We start from the raw sequence: 11,534 nt of genomic DNA on the forward strand, positions 1-11,534 counted from the left end.
TTTCTGTATTTGGTTCTTAAATTTTTGACACTATGACTTGGTGCTGCCCTTATGCTGAGTTTGTTTTCTGGATGTCTTGTATTAAACTCTACATTGAAATAAGGTGTTAAATTGTTTGTCTGTCTTGATCCCTGATCGATTATCAGACAGCCTGAAGCCAAACTGAATCCTACCTGATGGTGACATTATTAAAGCCAAGACGTTTTCTTGGTTTATTGATTCAATAAGAATTATATCAGAATATGCAGAACAAATAAAATTGTCCCGTATATGAGTATTACCAAGATAAAATTAAGAGTGAATAATTGTGCATTGGTTGCTAGATTGTATCATTTTAGAAGACCAAATAATGTGTTTTAAATTTTATAGCTGAATAGGCTGCAGCCAGTCATGAATTATATTCTTGATTAATATAAGACCCATCTGATACAGTGAAAATCCACTGAGAATAAGATGAGTGCATCTCACTGAGTTCATTTTGGACAGACTCGCTTAGTCCTGAAATAAAACAGATTTCTGCTGCAGCATTTAAACTTTTTATAGAATCAAATTTTGGCTCCTTGGTGAGAGATTAAACTGACCAATATTTTGGAAAAGCAGTAAACAAAGCAGAAAGTAAGAGTCATTATTTACACAACAAGGCTCGGGTTTGTTAAGTGAAACGTATTCAAAGCATCTATGTACTGTTGATGATTTACCATCACATTTTGGCCTGCGTGCCTTCACCAGGGCATCAAAGCATGGCTCTGTGGCCAAGGCAAGCAGGTCAACAAACATCTAAATCCATCCAAATAAACTCACATCACGGAGTCCTGCCTTGTTTGTTTGCAGAATATTTTTGTGTCTTTAATTTTCCTTTTTAAGCCATTGCAGGTAGTCTGAATTGTGATCTTGATTTGAGCTTCATCAACAAGCTTTTACTCCAGGCCGACCAAGAAATGGCATAAATGTTGCTCAATGCAAATGATTAATTGGAAATTTATTTTCAATTGTCCAAAATCAGTTGTGAGCGTTGTCATCTCATTGTCATACAGTCTTACAGCTTCTCCTCCAAGAGCTCCCCAAAAGGGCCTCCGAGTGTGAAATCTGACTTAACCAAGTGAGTGGTACCCCACCTACCAGTTGTCCAGCATTATCATAGGATGTACATTAGATATAGATACTCTGACCCTAACCACTGACTGCAGACTGGAGAACGTGTTGCGATTACAGGAGGTGGGCCTCTTTCCTGCTCCCATTTATCTTTCTTTCTTTCACCTCCCCATACACCCCCCGCCTCCTCCCCCTCCTCCCTCCTTCTCCCTCTGTAATGTCTCAGCTGTTCCCTGCAGGCAGGGCTCTCTGACTGAGTGCCTGCTCTGTTATGGGTTCATTGGGCTGGTATGTGGCAGGAATCTTTGGATCAAGGTAATTTCACACTGTTCAACTTTTTCCCAGGCTGTTAAGCTTCCTTTTACCTTTGTGCCACTCAGAGAGCGAGATAGGGAACGACACATGTAGCCGTTAAACACACACAGTGGCTCAGCGGCTGACGCCACCGGCGGAGCCGAGGGAAAGACTTGAAAGATACGGCCTATAAATTACAGTCCAACACCTCAGTTTCCCAAAAGGATCAGATTATTTGCGGGCTGATCCAGAGTGGTGGGGAGGATGGTGCACATTCATGTGTGGTGCTGTAATGAAGCTGCACGTCTGCCAGGGGAGCCACTGTGGTGGGGCCCCCTCATTTGTCTCTATAACTGATCACTAAAGAGATCAGATAGTGTGTGTGGGTGGGTGGGTGTGCATGTGTTTTCTTTGCTTGTCTATTTTAATATGTGTCATATTTTGTGCATTTCTCAGGTGTTTCTGCATCTGCCTCTCCTCTGACACGTGTGCGATCTCTGTGTACGGCTTTTCATCCCGCAGCAGAGCACTCAGGGTTTTATTATTAGTAACAGCAGATAGGTGAACACCTGATATAGTCGCAACAGGAGGGAAACCCTCTATAATTGTTGAAGTAATCTTGTTGTCTTCTCCGTATGCTTTAACATCCGATGCACCATCTGTTACCATCTGCAGGAGAGATAACAAAACAAGGGCAACAGTAGCATCACTCAGTGCATGCATGTATGCATGTGAGGGCTGCCATATTGCTCAGGTGCTCGCTATATTTGGTGTTTGGGCTTAATTGTAGTGACTTGAGTTATTTTGGGAACTACATGGTTAACTTTACTGTTTGCATTACCTCTCCATCTGTTTGACACACTCAATGTAAATAGGCAGCTTTTCTTTTGTTCATTATTGGGAGCGGTATGTGAATCATAGATCTGTATGAATGGCCCGACTTCTTGGGTTATTCTGCAACTCAATCAGTCGTCGCCGCGCTGCTATGTTTCTCACATCATCCTGTATCCCTTTGCATAGCTATAATAACGGTTTTTAATAAGTTATGTGTGATGAGAGTAGTTGATTTTCTGATTGCTGCCATTATACAGATGCCTGCAAGATTTTTTGTTAAGCCCAGCTGTGAGATCTCTTTGACCTCAAGCTCAGTGTGTTTTAGTCTGAGCTTGTTGTGATTCCAGGTGGAAGTTCTCAGGATGTTGATCCTCCCAAAGCACCAAGAGACACAATTTTTCAAACAATCTGGAGAGTTTTTTTGTGCAAAAATGTAGTTATTGTCTTGACGTACACAACCTCTCCGGGAGAAGTCCTTGCATTCTGCGCCAAGGACTCCGCTGGATTAACAATGCCTTTGTTCTTGGTGTGCGCAGTGAGAGAAGGGAGAGCAATAGGCTGGAACTGTGGTGTGGTATCAGCAAGCAGCTGTTGCATGAGTGACAAAGTCAAGGGCTAGTGATATGAACATGGGAAAATCCTGGAGGAGCTGGAGGGGAAGAGACAGCAGCAGCAGCTGAGCCACTCTGCACTGCTGTGTGTGGAGCGAGGCAGACCTTCACTGTTACTGTTATGTGGAGCCGGAAAAAAAAAAGTGTGAGAAAGCAGTTTATCCTCCGTTAGGGCAAGGAAATATTGACATTATTTAGCAGCCAGTGCTCCAGACCCACCTCTCTATCTGGCTCATTTGGCTCCAGATTTGATGACTGCATGAAAGGTTGTTGGTGGAGTTCAAAAGACAGGGTCAAGCATGTGAAAGAGGGGAGGGATGGAAGCAGGGAGGAAGGCAGGGATGAAGGAATGGGGTGGGGGGGGTGGAAGAAAGGTAAATGAATACCAGACGGTTTGTTTCTTGTGTTAACTGAAGGTTTGGCCAGAGCTACCAGACCTTATTGTTCCAGCAACGCACCTTCCGCAACACACACTCTGTAACTTTTTATTAGGACAGTCCAAGAACACTGAGTCACCCGAGGTTCTTGAATAAAACCAACAAATTGAGTATTTTTCTTGTTTGTCTTTTAAAGAGTAGGAGATACAAGTTGCCCCACAGGAACTTATATATCTTTTACAAGTTCTTATTGTCCCATGACATGAACTTTTCACTCTTGGACCTTTAAAGAAAGCGCAGCACATGTGATGAGTGTCTAGTCACAAAAATTTGGTGATGGGGGCACCATGCAGCGGGTGTGTTGCAGAGCCGACATGCCCTGCAGAGCAGCAATACCATCAGTTTCAGCATGTGCACCCAACATCTCTGACACTGTGTGAAGAAAAAACAAGGTGTGACTCTGCCTTCACACTTGGTCTTCTGTCAGTTTAATGCTCTTAACTTAGTAACTAAATAAATTCACAAGTCTGCATCCTTGCTGCTGTTGGAGGGACTTGAATGCCTGTTAACACCACTGCACCCCCATGCAGCGGATGCATTTTGACCAGCGGCTCTGAAAGGTATCCACCTGAGTTAGACGTGTCAACATCTTGTCCCGAAGACATCAACAATTAAGACTTTGTTCTTTGCTTCTTTTCCCTTGCTCTCCCCTTGTTTCTTCTTCCAGTTAATGAGATAAGGGCATGTCTCAAAGAATTCGGGAGGACATGTTTGCATAAAGAATTTCTGAAGGAGTCTGAGGGAAGTCTGCAGGGGCGGGCGCTCAGTGCCAAAGCTGCATTGTTGTAACATCAGTCATGGAGTGGGAATCAGAGAAATCCCACAGGTGGTTTGTGGAGATGTCAGGGACAAGCCTCACAGCACTCCTTAAAGTGCTCCCATCAGTACAGGAGGTACAAACTCAAATCTTTCATGCTGATTTGGAGAAAGTGGTCTCCATCATATCAGCTGATTGCAGAGCAGATGTTTGTCTCATTTTTAAAAAAAAAACAGCTGGAAATTCTAAATTAAATTCAAATGGACTTGTTTCTATCATGGGTGTGGTGATAGACATCCATGTCTGATTGATCCTGTTGGTGCTGCATCTAAACAGCATTAGAATTTTGAGTGTTGTCAGTTGGTGCTCGTAATCAGGTTTAGATTCATCTAGGACGCATGATCATTTACATTCTGATTACATTTAACATTAAGGGGAGTAAAAGTGCAAAACATACTGGTTTGTCTCAAGTGCTGTATCGTATAGGCATCTGGACTTGTTTGAATTTCTTCTCCAGTTCCCTATGATATAACACTTAAGATTACCATGACCTGGATGACTGTGAATCTTCACCACCGTACTGGTTTTGTGTTTAACGACTCAAACACTTTGTATTTCATGGACCAGTGAGATGCAGCAGAAGGCGATGAAGCATTCAACACACGGAGAATGTTTCTGCATGTCAACATTTTACCAATAAACAGCTTGTGATGTTTCAAACTGGTTGGAGAAGGTTTTTCCAGTGAAGTTTTGCATGAAGTCTGGTGTTGTTTTTATCGTGGATGAGTAAGTTTTCTCTGTATTGTTGTTGTTTCACACACACATCTGCAGCCACTCAACCATAAAAAAATACGGCAAAAATGGGGAAATGTGGGCATGATAAACAAATTCTGTGTATGTATGAGTGATGTTTTCATATGAATTTAAGTATGATTCAAGTATGATTCATCAGCGACCAACACACAGCACTCCTAAAGATCAGTTTATATGCATGTAGAGCTTCTCAAAACTGTTTTCTTGCTTCAGATTTTTATGTCAAAGCTGCATAAGAAACCATGATTGGAGCATGTTGCTGTGGTTGGTTGTTGCTCTCTGAGATGTCTCCATCTTCCTATGTGTCCTGATCTTTAGTCACCTGGCAGGAGGTGACCTGAGAGATTTAGTTAGCAGATGAATCCCCCCAAAAAATGTCTGAAGCAGAAAGGGAGGAGGAGGCTGGATGTACATTGTTGTAGACGTTTCACCTGCTGCTTGATTGTTGGATTTAACTGTTTTCTTGTGAAGCTGCTGCCTTTTGATGCAGTGTGAACACTTCTATCATGACTGCACACATGAAGACGTATTTTTGAAGTGGAATTTTCAATCATTAATACCCTAAATTCGTTTCTCCTCCTCTCATTTCCACCATCAGAAGCATTGCTTCCTGTGTGTCCTGTTTTGTAATTCAAGAGAAATACATTTCATATGTTCATAAAATCCCAACAAAGCCAAAATCAAGCAGATTTATTATCCAGAAAATGAAGAAGTGGGCACATTTGAATTTTAAGAATGAAATGTTTCATTTTATTCCTGTTGTTTCCTCACAAATAATTAAGTCTCTGAATTAAATTCAGTAAATAAGTCAGCTCTTCAGCCGTTCAGCAATAATCTATTACAGTTGGAGTGTTAATACCTTCATGAAAAATCTTACAAAAATTATCCCAAGTATGAATCATGATAAAAATTAAGATTATATATATAAACACTTTAAACACGGACATTTAAACAATTAATTCATAATTCAAACTAAACAGACAAAGGTGGAATTTCACATAAATCCACCAAAGTCTCTTTGTTGCATCAGATGTATTTAATAATCTTGTTTCTTTAGATACTTAAAAGAAACATGATGAAGAGTTAGATCATGTCAGATTATAATAACACACTTTTAGTAATTTAATTTAATTTAATTTAATATAATATAATTTAATTTAATGCTGAGGTGTATTTCCTGCATGGCAGTTGCTGACCTGCTGATGCAGGTGTGTTGTTTTTTCATTGTGTTTGAGGTATTTCCTTTTCACATACCTGAGGAGATCTTATCATTTTAAACACGTATAGTTTGGGAATGCTTCGTTTGAAGGAAAATAATCTCCACAATCTATTCTTGTTTATTTCAGTTTCATTTTAAGGTTGATGGACATGAAGCCTAACTGGAAAACCAGAGAGCTTGTCTCACATGATCTTTTAATATGTAGATTTTAACATTTAATGTGTGTAAATATATGACATAAAAATATACTATATTTGTGCATTATTTTTTAAATAAAAAATATAAAATGAATGCTGCTTCTGTTTCAGCATTGCTTGGAGTGTGTAGACAAATTCATAGAAAATAGATCTCTCATACTTGATTGGAAAGGCAGAGCTGTTTAATTTGTCACTCTCCAAACACTGAGACCTGCTGCTGTCATTTCACAACTCTTTCTGCTTCGATAGGAGTCTGCCAAATTCCCCTCCGACACTCTTGTGTCATGTGGGACATTTTTTCTCAGCGTCATGATTCCCATTTTGATGTCGGTAAAATAATAACAAAAAAAACACAGAGTCTGTCTCATGGTCGGCACACAGCCGGGGTGTTCACTGCTTGTTATAACGGTGATTTAAAAGTGTGAAAGGTGCGGTGATGATGAGTCACTGGTCGATCCTCACTGCAAAAAGTGACCAACACTCCCTCTTTTATTCACGTCTTTACATCTTATTTTTAATCAAAACAAAGCGGGGAAAATCCACAGGCAGGGGTTAAAAATTTAGCTTATTTTTAATGAAATAATTTCGGGGATTTTTTGGAATCATCAGCCACTAAAACAAAGCTTGATGAAGGCAGATGTCTCCTCTGGTCTCCAGGAAATATCACCATTTGATAAGCTGCAGAGACGTGGGTTTGCCCCATGCTCTCTGACTGCGTTTATGTAACTTTTATTAAAGAAAATAACATTTCAGAACACAAACTGTATAAAAGAATTTGACCCGACGGATATTTCTTGCAGTGTGCAGCGCAGGAATTTCACCAAACTTTTCAAAGTTCACTTTTTATTGACTCTTCCCCTCCCGGTGCACACTTGAATGTATGGTGTCATAACTTGTTTCTAACCAATGGGGCTGTGTCCTGATCTTATTGTGATATGGTAATTGAGTGCTTCCGGGGACAAAATGCGCTGCTGCTGCTTATGATCTCTCTCAGAGGAGCCGCTGGCGTCACTGTTCCGCTGCAGGAGCTGCAGAAAAAAAGTGTGTTAATACAGTAGTGTGTCTTCACAAGTTATTTGACTGTAGTGTTTGATAAAGGGGAATAAGCCTTGTTTGATATTGTTCATGAAAACTTTCTTGTTTATAGTATCAGCATTACTTTTAAGACTTTTACATGATGAAAAAAACCTTAAAATTGTGAATTTATTTAAACAAGCTGGACTTTAACTCATCTCGACTTTTAATGAAGCAAGATTCAGTGTGTCCATATGGGCATGTTGCTTTGCGTGCTGCTGTTTGTGATGCTGAATAGACCATCTGCATTTCTTAAAATAAACTTTGACTCACTCACTTGTAACAAAGCAAAAATGACCAGTGCCGACATCCGTCTGTGGTGCAGTGCTGGAGGTGATGGCTCCGACGTGCGTAATTGCGCATCCTGGTGAGCTGGAGGCAGCTGATGGTGCTGCTGGATGTGGAGGAGGGATTCGGACACCTGCCTCTCCCACCGCAGCACCTCGGTTAGCCACATTTGATTCGGTTTGGCTTCTTTTAAACTCTTTAAAAGAGTCGATTTGAACAGAAATGGCGCATCTGTGAGTGTTGATTCATTTTAAATTATTTTTGTAGCCTTCTGCGCACCAAAAAACGAACGTAGAACATTTTAACAATTAATTTAATCCATTATAAAGTGTAAAAAAATATTTTTTTTCCACCGGAAAGCACCTGCCTTCCATAATGAAATCATTTCGATTTTTTTCTCCACTAAATCCGAAGTTTAATTTAAAAAAAAAAAAGAGTACTTTCATTGGGTGATCTCATTCTTCCTTATTTCAACACACAGACAACTGTTCCTAGAAATGTCATCAACTACCCAGGGTGCACTGGAAGAGGAGATGTGTCACTCCTGTCACAAAGTTCCTCTCCTTCACTATTGTTTAAACTTTGCTTGAGGCTAAATTAATATAAAGCCTGAGTCGCAGCCTCTTTTTCGACCGAGCATTAAACTTCAATCATATATGATGCCACTTAAGACAGGGTGTTGTGCGTGTTTAAGCAGCAGCGACATCCTTTAAGGGGTGAGACTGATAGATGACCAGCAGAGGAGGGAGGAGAGAGAGAGACAGAGAGAGAGGGAGAGAGGGAGGAAGGTATAGAAGAATCTGCCCAGTAACAATCGCACAGCCTCGGTCGAGCGCTGAGGAACTATTGGCTATGCAAATAGACACACAGGGAGGAGGAAACAACTTAGACTGGGAAAAAAAAACTTTAAAGAGACATTTCCCCCACTTTTCTCACAAGCATTGCTATATAGCCAACAAGCTTCGGATGGAAATTAACAGCTCTAAAGCTCTGAGGACTTTACAGTCCCCAGTCCTGCCCTGATGCACTGAAGTCTCGTTGCATTCAAAGGCTCACTCTTTGAAGTTGACTAAGAATAGGAGGGGGATTAACATATTTACCCATGCAGATTCTCTTTGTGACTGTATGTGAGGCTAAATCATTTGGCAGTCATTTTTTTAATTATCTGCTCAATGACTTACACTCTCAGCTTGGTCTCCACCTGCTTGTTTGTCCATGTAAATTATTACAGAAGCCTGAATTCTTAAATAAAAGAGATTTATAGCAGCAGTAAAGTTAAGTTGGTTAGTAATATTTGTGTTGAGCAAAGCCAGTGACTCTCATCTCTGTGTTATCTTTAACAGAAGATAATGCAAAAAAAAAAAAGTCAACGCTGCTTCACATTTCCTAGAAAGCTATCTCACAAACCACGAGCAGTTTGTGGCTGCTATGAATTAAATACCATGTGTGTCCGTGTGTGTGTGGGTGTGTGCGTGCGTGCGTGCATGCATGTGTGTGTGCGTGCGTCAGTGTCAAGAGTGGGTGGGAGGGTGGTTCTGTCCTGTGCGCGTGTCCGTGCGCGCGCACCGCCGCTGTAAGTTAACATGCAGTGTTTATGGCCACATACATACAGTATCTACATGCGTCATGCTCCGCGCTGAGGTTCACTGAGTGCATATGCAAAGCAGACAAGTTGACAAGACAGCAACAGAATCAGTCGCTTTTTTTCTGCTTTCTAATCCAAACTAATATTCAAATTAGCTTCACAACTTACTGCACTTTAGCAAGTTAAGTTGGGTTTTTGGAGGCTTTCTGATGCGCAAAATGTGCGTAATAACAGCGCAACAATGAATAAGGCGTCCATTCATTTATTTGTATTGTGTTAAATGTTAATGCTACTGTGTCCTCCACTCTGTAAGTAGCATCACAAGGCATCACAAGGCACCACCATAAAGAAACACATCTTTAAAAGCACAGAAAAGTTTGTATTTCACCTGAAGGCACCATGTTCCAATTAAACATCCATCAGTCACATGCTTAAATAAATCAAAAATAATTTAAATAATTAGTTTATTTCAGCCTAAAACAGTCGGTAAATGCGAGTTATTCTGGTTAAAGTCGATTTTACATGAATTTATTCTGCATCTGTCACTTTATAGTTGTGCATCCACTTTGGGAAGGTGCTTTAAATGTTTAAATGAAACAAGTTCAGCGATAGTTTGTGTTCATGCCAGTATAGAGGACAGAGGGACTGCAGTGCAGCATGTTGCTTCTGGTCTATACAGAGGTAATGAAGTGAATTGCGTCAGTGGCGCACGCAGGGTAGGCTTGAAATGCGCCTGATCTGGCCAGGCGGATGAAAGTAGAGGCGCACTGTGGGGAGAGAGGAAAAAGTTCTCAACAAGGAGAGGCAGGACTACTCTTACGGAGCCCCTGCAGTCTCACTTTTTATGCCTCTAAAACACTTTCCCTGCCATCCTTTTGCATTTTTTGCTCAGCAACGACGCTTTTACGTTTCCCAGAGAGAATTTCTACTTTTTCTTTTTTTTTTTTTTCTTTTTTTTTTTTGACTTAAGTGAAAGCACCAGCACCATGGAGCTGCTCTGCCTCGAAATGGACACCATCATACGAGCTCGTCCCGATCCGAACCTCCTGTGCGATGACAGAGTCCTGCAGAGCTTGTTGACCATAGAGGAGAGATTTCTACCCCAATATTCCTATTTCAAAGGCGTCCAGAAAGATATTCAGCCCTTTATGAGGAGGATGGTCGCGACTTGGATGTTGGAGGTACAGCGAAACACCGAGTGCTGACAAGTCTTATTATTTCCGTGCTCGACTTTAAAGCCTCCCGATTTGTTTCGTTACTGCTTTGCTGATCGCTCTTTGCAATATTTTGGACAGTAGATGAGACTCCTGGCTCTCATTTCCGACAGCTTATTCCTCATATTAACCAAATGTGTCGCTTTCTGTCATTTCTTGCCATATTTAAAGTAGCTACGCTCGCGAAGACTGTTTGTCAAACTTGGACCTGCGACATCCGTGTCACCGGAGAATTTCTCCGATATGCCTCGCATGCTGTCTGCACGAGCTGCCCGTTGATTCTTTAATGTTATTATTTTAGATAGCCTGAATATTTCCATGCACACGTATGCACTCCCCAATGCAATGCTGCCCTGTGCTGTTCTATCGCCATGTTGGTTTTTACAGGAGCGCTTGTGCTTTTAAGAGGACTTTACAGTGTCATAAACGCAATAACAGCGGTTAAAAGCCATCGGCAATGACAGAGGAGGGTCTTTAGTGTCCGCTGAATATAGGAATGATGTGGAAAAGCGTTGCAAACATTTTAGGTATCTATTTTAAATGTCGGAAGGGGCGAGGGCCTTATCTGTCCTCTCGGTCTTCCTCCTGTAGCAATGCCTCACTCTGGAATTATGTTCGATTTTTGACACTTGATCAAATATTTCTGCTCAACACCCAGCTGTAAACAATCTCGAGCCTTTGAGCTTTATTTTCATGTAAATATTATCAGGTTTCGACCCACTGGAGATTTTTAATTAATTTTTGAAATAAATATATCGGGTCGCCGGTGACGCACATCAGACCAACCTCTTGCGACTTGTCTTTTATTTTGACGTTTTATTGGTGTTTATCGCGTATGGATTTGGATATGAATTGTCGGATATGATACGGAAGATCCTCCTGAACATTATGATGTGAAGAAAATCGCTCTAGACAATTTATTTATATTTTTAATTATTTTATGAAAATATGACGAATGAAAAAAAAAGTGTGTTTCCGTGTGCTGCGCTGTCGGGGTGTTTTTTGGCTCGGCTGATTGTGACTTGAATTCATTTCTTAGTGAATGAACTGCAGGAATGCGACTCTATTGACAGTATATGTCCGACACTTATTTCATTCTTTGTGAAATAATCTATTTCG

The 11,534-nt window shown here is 40.9% G+C and overlaps 1 protein-coding gene across 2 annotated transcripts in view; it reads left to right on the forward strand.

Moving 5' to 3' along the window:
- ccnd2a (cyclin D2, a) overlaps positions 1 to 11,534 on the forward strand; it is a 182,416-nt gene that overhangs the window by 148,888 nt on the left and 21,994 nt on the right. The window contains exon 1 of one of the 2 annotated variants that reach the window (XM_033634040.2): positions 9,920 to 10,382. The exons of the other annotated variant lie outside the window; for it this stretch is intronic. Coding sequence (XP_033489931.1) covers positions 10,188 to 10,382 — 195 coding nt within the window. The 5' untranslated portion in view covers positions 9,920 to 10,187. Of the gene's footprint in view, positions 1 to 9,919; positions 10,383 to 11,534 lie in introns of those variants that run through there. 2 annotated transcript variants of the gene reach the window in all.

The sequence above is a fragment of the Epinephelus lanceolatus genome, chromosome 5 (assembly GCF_041903045.1).
Source record: "Epinephelus lanceolatus isolate andai-2023 chromosome 5, ASM4190304v1, whole genome shotgun sequence".
Taxonomy (NCBI): Eukaryota; Metazoa; Chordata; class Actinopteri; order Perciformes; family Serranidae; genus Epinephelus; species Epinephelus lanceolatus.